The 10,788-nt window shown below is 39.6% G+C and overlaps 1 protein-coding gene across 1 annotated transcript in view; it reads right to left on the reverse strand.

Annotated features, from left to right (window-relative positions):
* The window catches only part of GALR2 (galanin receptor 2), a 9,437-nt gene extending 6,787 nt beyond the window's left edge, over window positions 1-2,650 (reverse strand). The window contains exon 1 of the mRNA XM_026667256.2: window positions 1,969-2,650. Coding sequence (XP_026523041.2) covers window positions 1,969-2,330 — 362 coding nt within the window. The 5' untranslated portion in view covers window positions 2,331-2,650. The remainder of the gene's footprint in view (window positions 1-1,968) is intronic.
* Window positions 2,651-10,788: the final 8,138 nt, after the last annotated feature.

Consider the following 10,788-nt stretch of genomic DNA (forward strand, 5'->3'; position numbering starts at 1 on the left):
AGCTGCATTGATATATATATATATATATATATATATATATATATATATATATATATATATATATATATATATATATAGTTATTCGGTTTTCTCCCGCGTAAGATTGGAAGTATCTAGGCAACGTTTCGATGAAGTCTCATTCATCATCTTCAGGCTTGTGTCTTCAGCTCAGGAGAAAACCCGAATAACCAAAGATCCACATACAAATACTCGCGAGAACCTCAGAAAACAAATATATATATATACACACACACATATATATATACACAAATATATATATATACACACACACATATGTATACACACAAACACATATATATGTATATGTGTATATGTGTATTTATATATATGTTTTCTTAAGTTTTTGGTACTTCATGTATGGCCTTCAGCTTTGTTAGGGTATTTTCTCATTATAGTTGTGCTTTTAAAGTTGTAGCAGCGTTTCAGCAGAATCTCATCTGCCATCATCAGGCTTGAAGCCTGATGATGGCAGATGAGATTCTGCTGAAACGTTGCTACAACTTTAAAAGCACAACTATAATGACGTGGAAAATACCCAACAAAGCTGAAGGCTATATATATATATATATATATATATATATATATATAAAATGTATATGTATATGATCTCCCCACACACACACTTTAATGTTAGAATTAAAACCAACTCGTCCCAAACAGGAAGGAAAATCTAAAAGCAGATGTGTCCTTTGACAAGGAGGACTTGATAGTCCTTCAGGATCAGGGCTCACAGAAACAAGCCAACTCTTGAAGTTATGGCTGTTTATCCCCCCTCTCCCTCCACCCAATAAAGTCAAATGGGACAGAAGCCTAGCAGATGCTAGAGGAAATGACTCTGAGCAGAGTTGTCCATTTACCTTTCATTGCCTACCCTTTCCCTGATATTGAAAAACCTTCCCAGCACTCTAATGCTATGTTTTTACTACATCTGAAAAGATAAGTCAGTATCATTAACTTTCCTCAATTGACTATAGGGAACTGAGATTTAGAGAAAGCAATTTTTCCTTAAGGTCAACAGATGTGTTTATAGTTGAGATAAGGTAGAAAGTCAGGATATTATTAACTTTATACTATATTACTATTAAGATATTCATAGTCTATGTATATATAGACTATACAGTTATAGTATGTGTGTGTATACAGTAGTATGTTGTCTGTACACATATACATACATGTGTATATACACACAGTACATACAGTACTATTTGTGTTATATTACTATGCTGCAATAGTGAATGAAGTTGAAAAAAATCATAGAGTAATGAGAGCTGATCTATAAAGTCACTGAAAGCTTGATGTAACCAAACATATGAATAAGAGAGTCAGCGCTATATTTTTCATCAGTTTTCCCGCTCAATAGAGCCAGAAGAGGTAAAGATACTCTGTAAATACCAAGTCATTTATTCCATATGCATTTTGGTGCTTTGAATTAATGTACCATATGTGATTTATTTCATCTACTTCATCAGCAAGAGACTGCCTGGACAGTCATACTATATTGCAAGAATTTACATTAGATGACTGTTAGAATATCATAATGTTGTTACCTCTTCTGTATAAAAGCAGAAAAATTAATGTAAATGTAATAGTTAAACTATTGCGTGTTGTTGATATCACAACTCTAACAACGCCCCTGACATTTTGCAAATTAGAGATAACACCTTCCAAACAAAAATATTGCTTTTATACCGAAGAGGCACATACATCTAGTGCAAAATCTTGCAATATAGTACGGCTGCCCATTTAAACTCATTTAAATTTAAACTCATTTAACTGAGTTTTTCAAAAGATGCATGTTCTCCCTGCAAGTTATGAGACATAGTGGCAGAGGTGTTCAGGGAGACTTGGAAAGTTATAATTATTTGAAAGTTAAAATCGGATATTTTCCAACCCTTCACAATTACTTTCAAAATCCAGCCCTTCTCCCCAGTTCTCCAGCTTACTCACCTATCTAAGGATACAGTTGTGAGAGTGAAACTGCTGGCATACATGGTCAGATAGATGAAGAAATGCACTGCTTTGCACATGAAGGGGCCAAAGATCCAATTGTCCAGGCTATAGATGGTGGCCTGGAAGGGCACACAGAAGACAATGAAGCAAAGGTCAGCCACCCCAAGATTGAGGATGAAGAGGTTGGTGGTATTGTTCACTTGCCCATTCCTCAGCAGCACTGCAAGGACCAGAGAGTTGCCTACGGTGCCTACCAGGAAAATCAAAAAGTACACCAAAGGAATGATTACAGAGATCAGGTGCCAAGTGTTACTCTCACTAACCTCCGAAGAGTTTAGCAGGGTCAGTGACCGGTTCATCTTAGAAGCAAAGTGTCCTCTGGTTGGGAAGAAATGGAGACAAGATGCTTTCCCTCTCTGGATTTGCCAGAAATGCTCAAATCACTTACAGCTGCAGATTGCTTTCAGTCAAAACTTCTTGGGGGAAAAAAAAAAGAGAGAACAATTTTCTTCTAAGCTGATCTTTTCCGCATCTACTTTTCCGTTTATAATCCTGCAGAGCAGAGGAACTTTCATGCACCGATGCCGGACCTCTGTCTGCCATCACTTACGGTTAAAGCTCTACTTTTTCTTGCGAGAGGATTTCCACTTTGTTCAGTGCTGAAACGTTTTTTTTAGTTTTCTGCCGTGTCTCTCACAGGAAAACTCTTCACTGGCAGCCGCTCTAATAGGTGTGCAAGCTGAGACTAAACTTCATGCCAGCCGTGCTCACTGCCCATTTTATACTCCCCCCACCGAGCCTGTTATTTTCAGCGTGTGCTGAATCCTCCATCATATTCATGGGGACAAATAATATATTCAAGACATCCCCTTGTTTCCAGGGAGACAAACAGCCAAAATAAAAGTAATGGTGTCTGTGGAAATATAGTCCCCTCCTCATATACACATATACACATTCTCTCTAATCTCTGATAGTAGTTGACCATGTGCTTTTTAGTTGGAAGGCTTCAGGAAGTTTTTAATGAGAACTTAAAACGCAGTTGAATGAGCCTCACAATCAGGTAGGTCAGAAAAAGAATCTCTTGTGTGCCGGTTCTTGTCCAAACCATTTCAAAGACCTAATAGGAGAGGAATAGTACATTCACTGACAGCTGCCATATAGAGCCAGTATGTAAGTGTTTTACATACTGTTTTCCTCTGATTCTGACAAATGCTATCATAAAAATGTGCCTGTGCTAATTTACATCAACAACCAGGAACAAGGGATGTATATGTTCAGGACACTGGTTTGGAGTTCAGAGTTTAAGGCATTGGAGGAGGTTTGATGGGGAGGGATTCACAGAACTCATACATTGGTTTGTTTGGCTTTGGCTTAGAGGAATGTGTGAACATGGCCATTATGATTTACAAACTATAGTCGATTGTGGAAGTTTGCTACTGATTAGGCAAAGGGTTGATCGGAATGCTGTTCAGGATCAGGGAAATGAGGAGGAAGCATTGAGGGCAGAAGGCAACAGATCTGCATCCGTTTTGCAGTTCAGAACATACTTTTTTCCTTGCAGCTTTGTGACCAGGGACATCACAAAACTACTAGGTTAGTCTATGAAAGCAGCTTAAGGATACTTCAGTGTCCCTGTTAGAAACAACAAGATTCCCTGTCTGATCATTACTCTTGAAATTGCTCCATAGTAATTTATAGGGCCATTGCCTCCACATAAGCACTTTTTATCCATTCTATGAGTAGGTTTTTATTTATTTATTTTGATGCATCATTTCGGAAGCTTAGATGAAGCCACAACTTCAAGGGGCTTCTGGTTCATATAGAAAACAAATTAGGATATTGGTGAGTTTTGATTTGTATTCTTAAAATTATACTTAGTTTATATGCATAAGTATAATTTAAAAATGCAAACTGTACCTCTACCAATCACCACAACATCTGGAATCACTTCCTCCCCAAAGATCCACTGAAAAAAAATCAGGTTTTAATGGTCCTCTGGAATATGGTAGAGATGGAACCACTTGTATCTCTGAAGCAGGGTGATCTCCCACCACAAGGCTTATCCATGAGGATCCTGATAATATTCCTTTGGGTCAGAAAATGCAACAAACCAAGATCTTATCATGATAAGGAGATTCCATAGGTGGAAGAGTCTCCAAGATACCTAGAACCTATGAGGAAGAAGAGATGCTCCATGGAGCAATTAGGACAGTCCTCAGACAAGGCAATATTCCAGTTAAGCTGTATTCCACTATTGGAAACATATTAATGAACAACTCACAGGTAAGGAAAAGGATTTCAATTCCTTTTCACTGAAACTGCTACAGTTGCAGTATTCTTGCTTTGTGAACTTTTCTCACTCCAGAGGTACTTGTCTTCATTGCCAGCATTTCAAATTAGAACCACAAGAAAATTCAAATACATATATACCTTTTGAAAGAATTGTCCATCTGGTTCAGTTCCAAGCCAGGAGAAAGATACTAGAAACATAGAGACTGACTTCTGGTGGCACTTCCATTGAGAATGGACAGAGACCGCGATCGTGCATGGCTTCAACGCGTGCTTACCCTGTTGGAGGGGTCCCTATGGGACCGGAACCATCAGACCTATCTCAGAGGGGTGGAGGAAGAGGGGGAGACCACCAGTCAGGTTGAGGGGAGCCACATCTCCCCTCCCTGGCTTGGTATACTTCCCTGGAAGACAGGGAGAAGCGGCAGTTTTATTGGCTGCCCTGAAGATGGGAAGCTACCAGGACTTAAGTGTGCACTGGAGCAGTGAAGTGGTGAGCGGCGTGTAACCAGCTAAGAGAAGCTGAACTTTTTGTTTTAATAATCCCGAAAAGCAGAACGAAGAATTCCTCGCTTGAGAGTATAACAGCGACGAATAGAAAGCAAGAAAACAATATAAGGTAAATAAAAAATTGGACTACAAAAGAGCTATAACAAAATCAAGGACGGAATTGGGAATAACATACAGAATCTGGCATTAATTAGGCATTGGATAAAATGCTGAACTTGCTTAGAATTGATTACACTTAAAAAAAATCAATGGTTGAAATGGTTGAAAATTAACATTATCATTGCCAAACCAAAACCCGGAACGTCACATCACAACCACCTGCTCAAGATATCACATCACGAAACCCAGGAGGTTACACCACAAAACCTCAGGATGTTACAACACAGCCAACGACCCAGGAGATTACAGCACAAGACCCAGGATGTCAAAACAATAGAACTCAGAAGGTCATCACACAGCCCATTACCCAGGTTGTTACAACACAGGAGGCTGATAGACACACAGCCAATACCTCAGCCACACATGTTCTTATGAAAAAGCCGGCCAATCTGCAAACATCAACTCCATCAACCAATCAAGAAATGACAACACAGCCAACCTCCCCACCAGTATTTATAGAGAGACAGCTCACACAAGCATGAAGCCGAAAGCAGAAGCCTGAAGATGGCAAGTGGGACCTCGTCAAAATGTCGCCAAGATATCTCAATCTTACACGGGAAAAGACCCAAACACGCCAATACCTGCATATGCATATATATACATGGTATTCAGCTTTGTTTGGGTATTTTCCCACGTCATTGTAGTTGTGCTTTTAAAGTTGTAGCAACGTTTCATGTAAGTACCCGCGAAAACTTAAGAAAACAAATATATATATATGGATCCTTGGTTATTCGGGTTTTCTCCTGCGTAAAATTGGAAGTATCTAGGCGACGTTTCGATGAAGTCTCATTCATCATCTTCAGGCTTGTGTCTTCAGCTTTGTGCTTCTCGGAGTAATGTGAGCTTGCAGCTGCTTCTTCCTTTTAACTGCTAGTGGGGTGTGACTTGATTGGGTGGGGGCTTGGCTGTGTTCTGATTGGTTGGGGGGTTGGCTGTGTTCTGATTGGCTGGGGGTGTGTTCTGTTCAGGTGGGGGCTTGGTTGTGCTCAGGTTAGTCTTAGTTGCCGGGGGATTTGAGCTGGTGAGCTGTGATCCTGTTGTTTGGCTTTGCGTTCATGGTCGTGCCACATCTTCATGGTGGGCATCTGTTCGCTTCATGTATGGGTCGGAGGGGTTTGAAGCGGGTAGTGATGCAGCTGTCCACCCTACAAAGGATTGGTCATTAAAGAAGAACTTAGTCACAAATGTGAGTTATGAGGATACCTGATGAACCAATAAATGTACTTTTTCTATGGACGTCTTGTTTAGTTATCTATCTGCATCTGTACAGCTTATAAATCCTCCTCTGTACAGGATACAGAAAAGGTGGGATTCTACCAGTTCGCACCTATTTGCTAGAAGCGGTTAACATTCTAAGCAGTTCGGAGAACTGGTTGTTAGAAGAAATTATTGGCCTAATCCTGTAAGGAAGGCAGGAAGGAAACATTCTGGTGTTGCTTAGAGAAACTGCCTCTCCATTAACCCTTATTACATTCTTGGCAGGACTAGACTTCCTGTCTCAGGAACTTCTCTGGAGTTTTTTTTCCCCCTCCTTTGCTGGTACTTTGCTTGTGTGGAGTGACCATTCAAAGTTACAATGGCACTGAAAAAAGTGACTTATGACCATTTTTCACACTTATGACTGTTGCAGCATCCCCACAGTCATGAGAGGCCAGGCGAGGAGATGCGTGGCTCGATGTGAGTGATATTGAGTTGGCCACACCCAGCCAATAACATGACCACCAAGCCACATCCAGCCAGTCACATGACCACTAAGCCACTCCCACCACCTAAGCCATGCCCACAGAACCAGTTGTTAAAAAATTGAATCCCACCCCTGGTTCTCAGGTAATATAAATCCTTACTGAATCACCAAGCTTGAGGAATAAGACTGACTATGCAACGTCTCAGAGAGGATGGTTTTGGTTCAGATTTCTGCTTTGGTCATGATACAGATGTACATTATTAGCTCTTATTCCTCTTTAAAGCATACTTGTTCACTAAAAGTTTAGTGAAGCCATTCCCAAGCTGACGTCCTGCAGGTGTATTTATACGTAATAGTTCTCAATCCCTCTGTTGGCTACGGATAATGGTAATTATAGATCCAAACATCTAGAAGGCAGCATGTTGAGAAAACCTGAGTATTAATTCCAGTTCTATTCAATATTCTTGGAACTTAGCTGGATTCAGTGTAGTCTATCTCAGATCCTAGTATAAAGCATAAAACATGACCAGGAAGGGAGCCATCAGATAAGAAGCATCTGTTTACTCTCATTATCCCAGTGACAAAATACTGAGGCTTTGAAGTTACCACTGTGCAGTAATCTGCTTACATTGGCTTTCTCGTTAAAAAGTTCACAATCCAAAAAGTACGCAATAGCACATGGTTCGTTTCGGATTAGAGGGAATGGCATAGAAACCACAGAGGTGGTGTGAAAGAGATGAGATGAAGCAGCAGTTTAACAACCTTCATTCATACGTTTATGTCCTTCCACACACAGGCAGAAGAGATGCAAGTGTGAGATGTTATGCCAAGCTCATTTTAAAGAGAAACATCACCCTTCTCCAAATGGGAACTGTATCACACAAAGCAGCAGTTATAACAGAACAAAGTACCATCGAAAAATGAAGTGTGAATGCATTTTACAAGGCAAAACAATATCCTTCCTATTGGCTTGAAAATGATTAAAAATGCCCAGAGAAGGAATATAATGTATGGCTGGAAGGATGAAGAAAATGAACTAGTTGGAGCCTGTCTATTTCACTTCCCCATTGTGATCAGCATTGGAACAAAAAGAATTAAGTACCCTTTGGAGAGAAGAGTGGAACTTCTGTGGATTAAGCAAGTACACATCCAGTAGCCCGATTCCAAGGCTGGTGCATAGTTCCAAATACTGCACTTGAAAAGTTTTTTTGTGCAAGGAAAGCACAACCAAAATTATAGGAAATTACAACAGCTGCTTTAGAAGGAAAGGATACAGAACTGGGGGCTTTTTAACTTAGAACAAAGACCAAGAAGATGAGATCCAATACAAATATTTTAAACATGGCATGTACAAAGGGGAGAAATTAGAATTAGAGATTATTCGTTGAAACTAAATTTGGGGAGGAGGGTTTCAGGATCAATTGAAGGAAATGTTTTACATAAAATACAGTTAAGCACAAGAATGATCAGAATTTAATCAAATGAAATTTAAATTAATTTTTAAAGGAGACTAGACAAGTGCATATGAGATAGGGAAATTTTTAGCCATAAATATATTCTAAATTTGATTTTATCTAGTATCTCTTGAGTCCCAGCCAACACATTTTAAATATCAAGGAGCAATAATGGAAGAAGGAAGGGGACCTTGGTGTTCTTCTAATTCAACACCCTGCTCAAACAGGAAACCCTATACCATTTCAGACAAAAAGTTGTCCAATCTCTTAAAAACCTCCAGTGTTGGAGCATTTACAACTTCTAGAGGCAAGTCATTCCACTGATTAATTGTTCTAACTTTCAAGAACTTTTTCCTTGGTTCTAGGTTCCTTCTCTCCTTAAGCTCATTCAGATTTCATAATGTAACTAAAGTATAATTTGGAAAGAGATGAACAAATCAAATTTCTTCCCATTCACTCTTCATCCTGTATAAACAAAATCAAAGAAATGAAAAGGTTCTATCAGGCTATGGAATTCAATCCACAGCTTCATCTAGACGCTCCTCCCCAATACATTTAGTAGAGCCCATTATCACCCCAACATATACAACGTTAACAGTAGGATTTTTTTTTTTAATCCTGGAATCTGTCCCCCCATGACTTTATTACCCAATAATATCTCTTCTCTTCTCTGTGATATATTTTCAGGTACTCAAAGAAAGCTACAGTAGGTAACTATGCTCCACTTTAACTAAGTTAGAAACCATTGATTGATGCTGAAGACCTGAAGGAAGATGCAGTTATGCCCTTGGGAATAAAAATTCAAATAAGCAGGTACAGATAGACCTGGACTTTTATTTATTCAGCGGCTGTTATGACAGCGCTGAACAAGTGGTATCTGTGACCAGTCCTTGGAGTTCCAGTCATCCCAGCACCTCCATGACCATGTGATCGCAGCAACCTGTTTGCACTTACAACCAGCTGCACTGTCCTGCATCTGTGTGATTATCATTTCAATGTTCTCTGCCATAGAAAGGTAGTACGGAAGCTGGCAGGGAAGGTCACAAGTCTGCCATCCTTGTGCATCCTCCCCAAGCTGCTCTGAGTCCCTCTGCACTGGCCACTCATGCATTCTCCTTGACCCTCACACCCACATGCACTTTCCCCAGCTTGCACTTGTTGCACACCTCCTCACACCCTCCAATCCACATCTCTCGTGCACACCTTTGCACCACCACCCCAACCTGCACCTCATGCACCCTTGAAGACCCTCTCTCACAGCCTTACAGATCCCTTTGCTTCCTCCCCCATCTGGCAGCAGCCACTTATCTGCCTGCCTGCCTGCCTGCCTGCCTGCCAGCCAGCCAGCCAGCCTGGAACTTGCAGCTTCCTTCTGGTTTCCCCACTGGGTTTGATTGTGGAAAGCTAGCAAATTCGGTTAACAAAAGTAACCAGGACTGCAGAGATTGCCATTGCTAAGCAAGACAGTCATACATTATGACTGCATCAATTAGCAACAGAAATTCCAGTCCCAATTGCCATTGTAATTGGGACTACCCATTGTAAAAAGGACTGTCAGTCTGCTGGGCTTGTTTGTCTACTACAAGAAGCTTATATTGTTTCAGGCAATATTAACAAATCAATTTTATAATTAAGTTTTAATATTATTTTTATTTGCTGCCTCAAAATTTAGTTTCCCTTTTAATTAATAACCATAATAAAGTTATTGCATTGTAATTCAGCAATTCAACCAGATGTTCCCTTATAAATTAATAAAACTACTCAGGTGCTTTTGCAGCTATACATTTTCCAATGTAAGACTCCCTCTTTGTTACTGTGTCTGAACACCAGGATACAATAGGCTAAAATTTAGTTGTCTTTCGGAAAGAATATAGAGCAGAAATGGACACAACGCACTTAATACCAATTTATTATTTCAGTTTGTACAACCACTCCCCCACCAGTTATTCAGGGCATCAGTGGCTTAACTATTTCACAAATCCTTCATAAAATAAAATGATCTCATCAGTTTTCTTTAAAAATTGAAGAAGCCAACATCTAGAGCTAAATCAAATTGATGTGATTTATCGACTAACTCAGACCAAGCATAATAGAATAGAATAGAATAGAATAGAATACTTTATTGGACACACAAGGAATTTGTCTTTAGTGCATATGCTCAGTGTACATAAGAAAAAAATACAATCATCAAGAATCATAACTGCCTTCTTTTTGTATTATTTATTACGATGTATTATTTCAATTTTGAGACTGTAGACTCCACAGCAATTCTGCTCAGCTTAACACACACACACACACAAATTCAAAGTCTTGTGCTCCTTTACAAGGTTCAACAGGCAAAAAACTAGCAGAGTTTTCCATAGGGAAAAAAATGAATGGAAAAATTGCAGCCCTGATTTCTTGAATTCCCACTCCAATGCCCACCGCCATCAGCCTTATTCTGATCTGCATGGCTAGTACTTCAACACCTGAAAAAAACCACAGGTAGCCCAACCCTATTAACAGATTTAACAAATTAACAGAGTTGGAAGGGATCTTGTAGGTCATCTTGTCCAACCCCTCACCCAAGCAGGAGACCCTACCTACACCATTTCTGACAAAAAAAAAAGCGCACCAACGTGCCTACCGTCCCTGTCCTATTGTTTCTTTTATATTTTTTACTTTTCTTATATGTATTCATAACTATGTTTTTACTTATACCTATTATCTTGTAAGCAATTG

The sequence above is a fragment of the Notechis scutatus genome, chromosome 2 (assembly GCF_049901735.1).
Source record: "Notechis scutatus isolate UNSWTSFEM ecotype Mainland chromosome 2, rNotScu1.2, whole genome shotgun sequence".
Taxonomy (NCBI): domain Eukaryota; kingdom Metazoa; phylum Chordata; class Lepidosauria; order Squamata; family Elapidae; genus Notechis; species Notechis scutatus.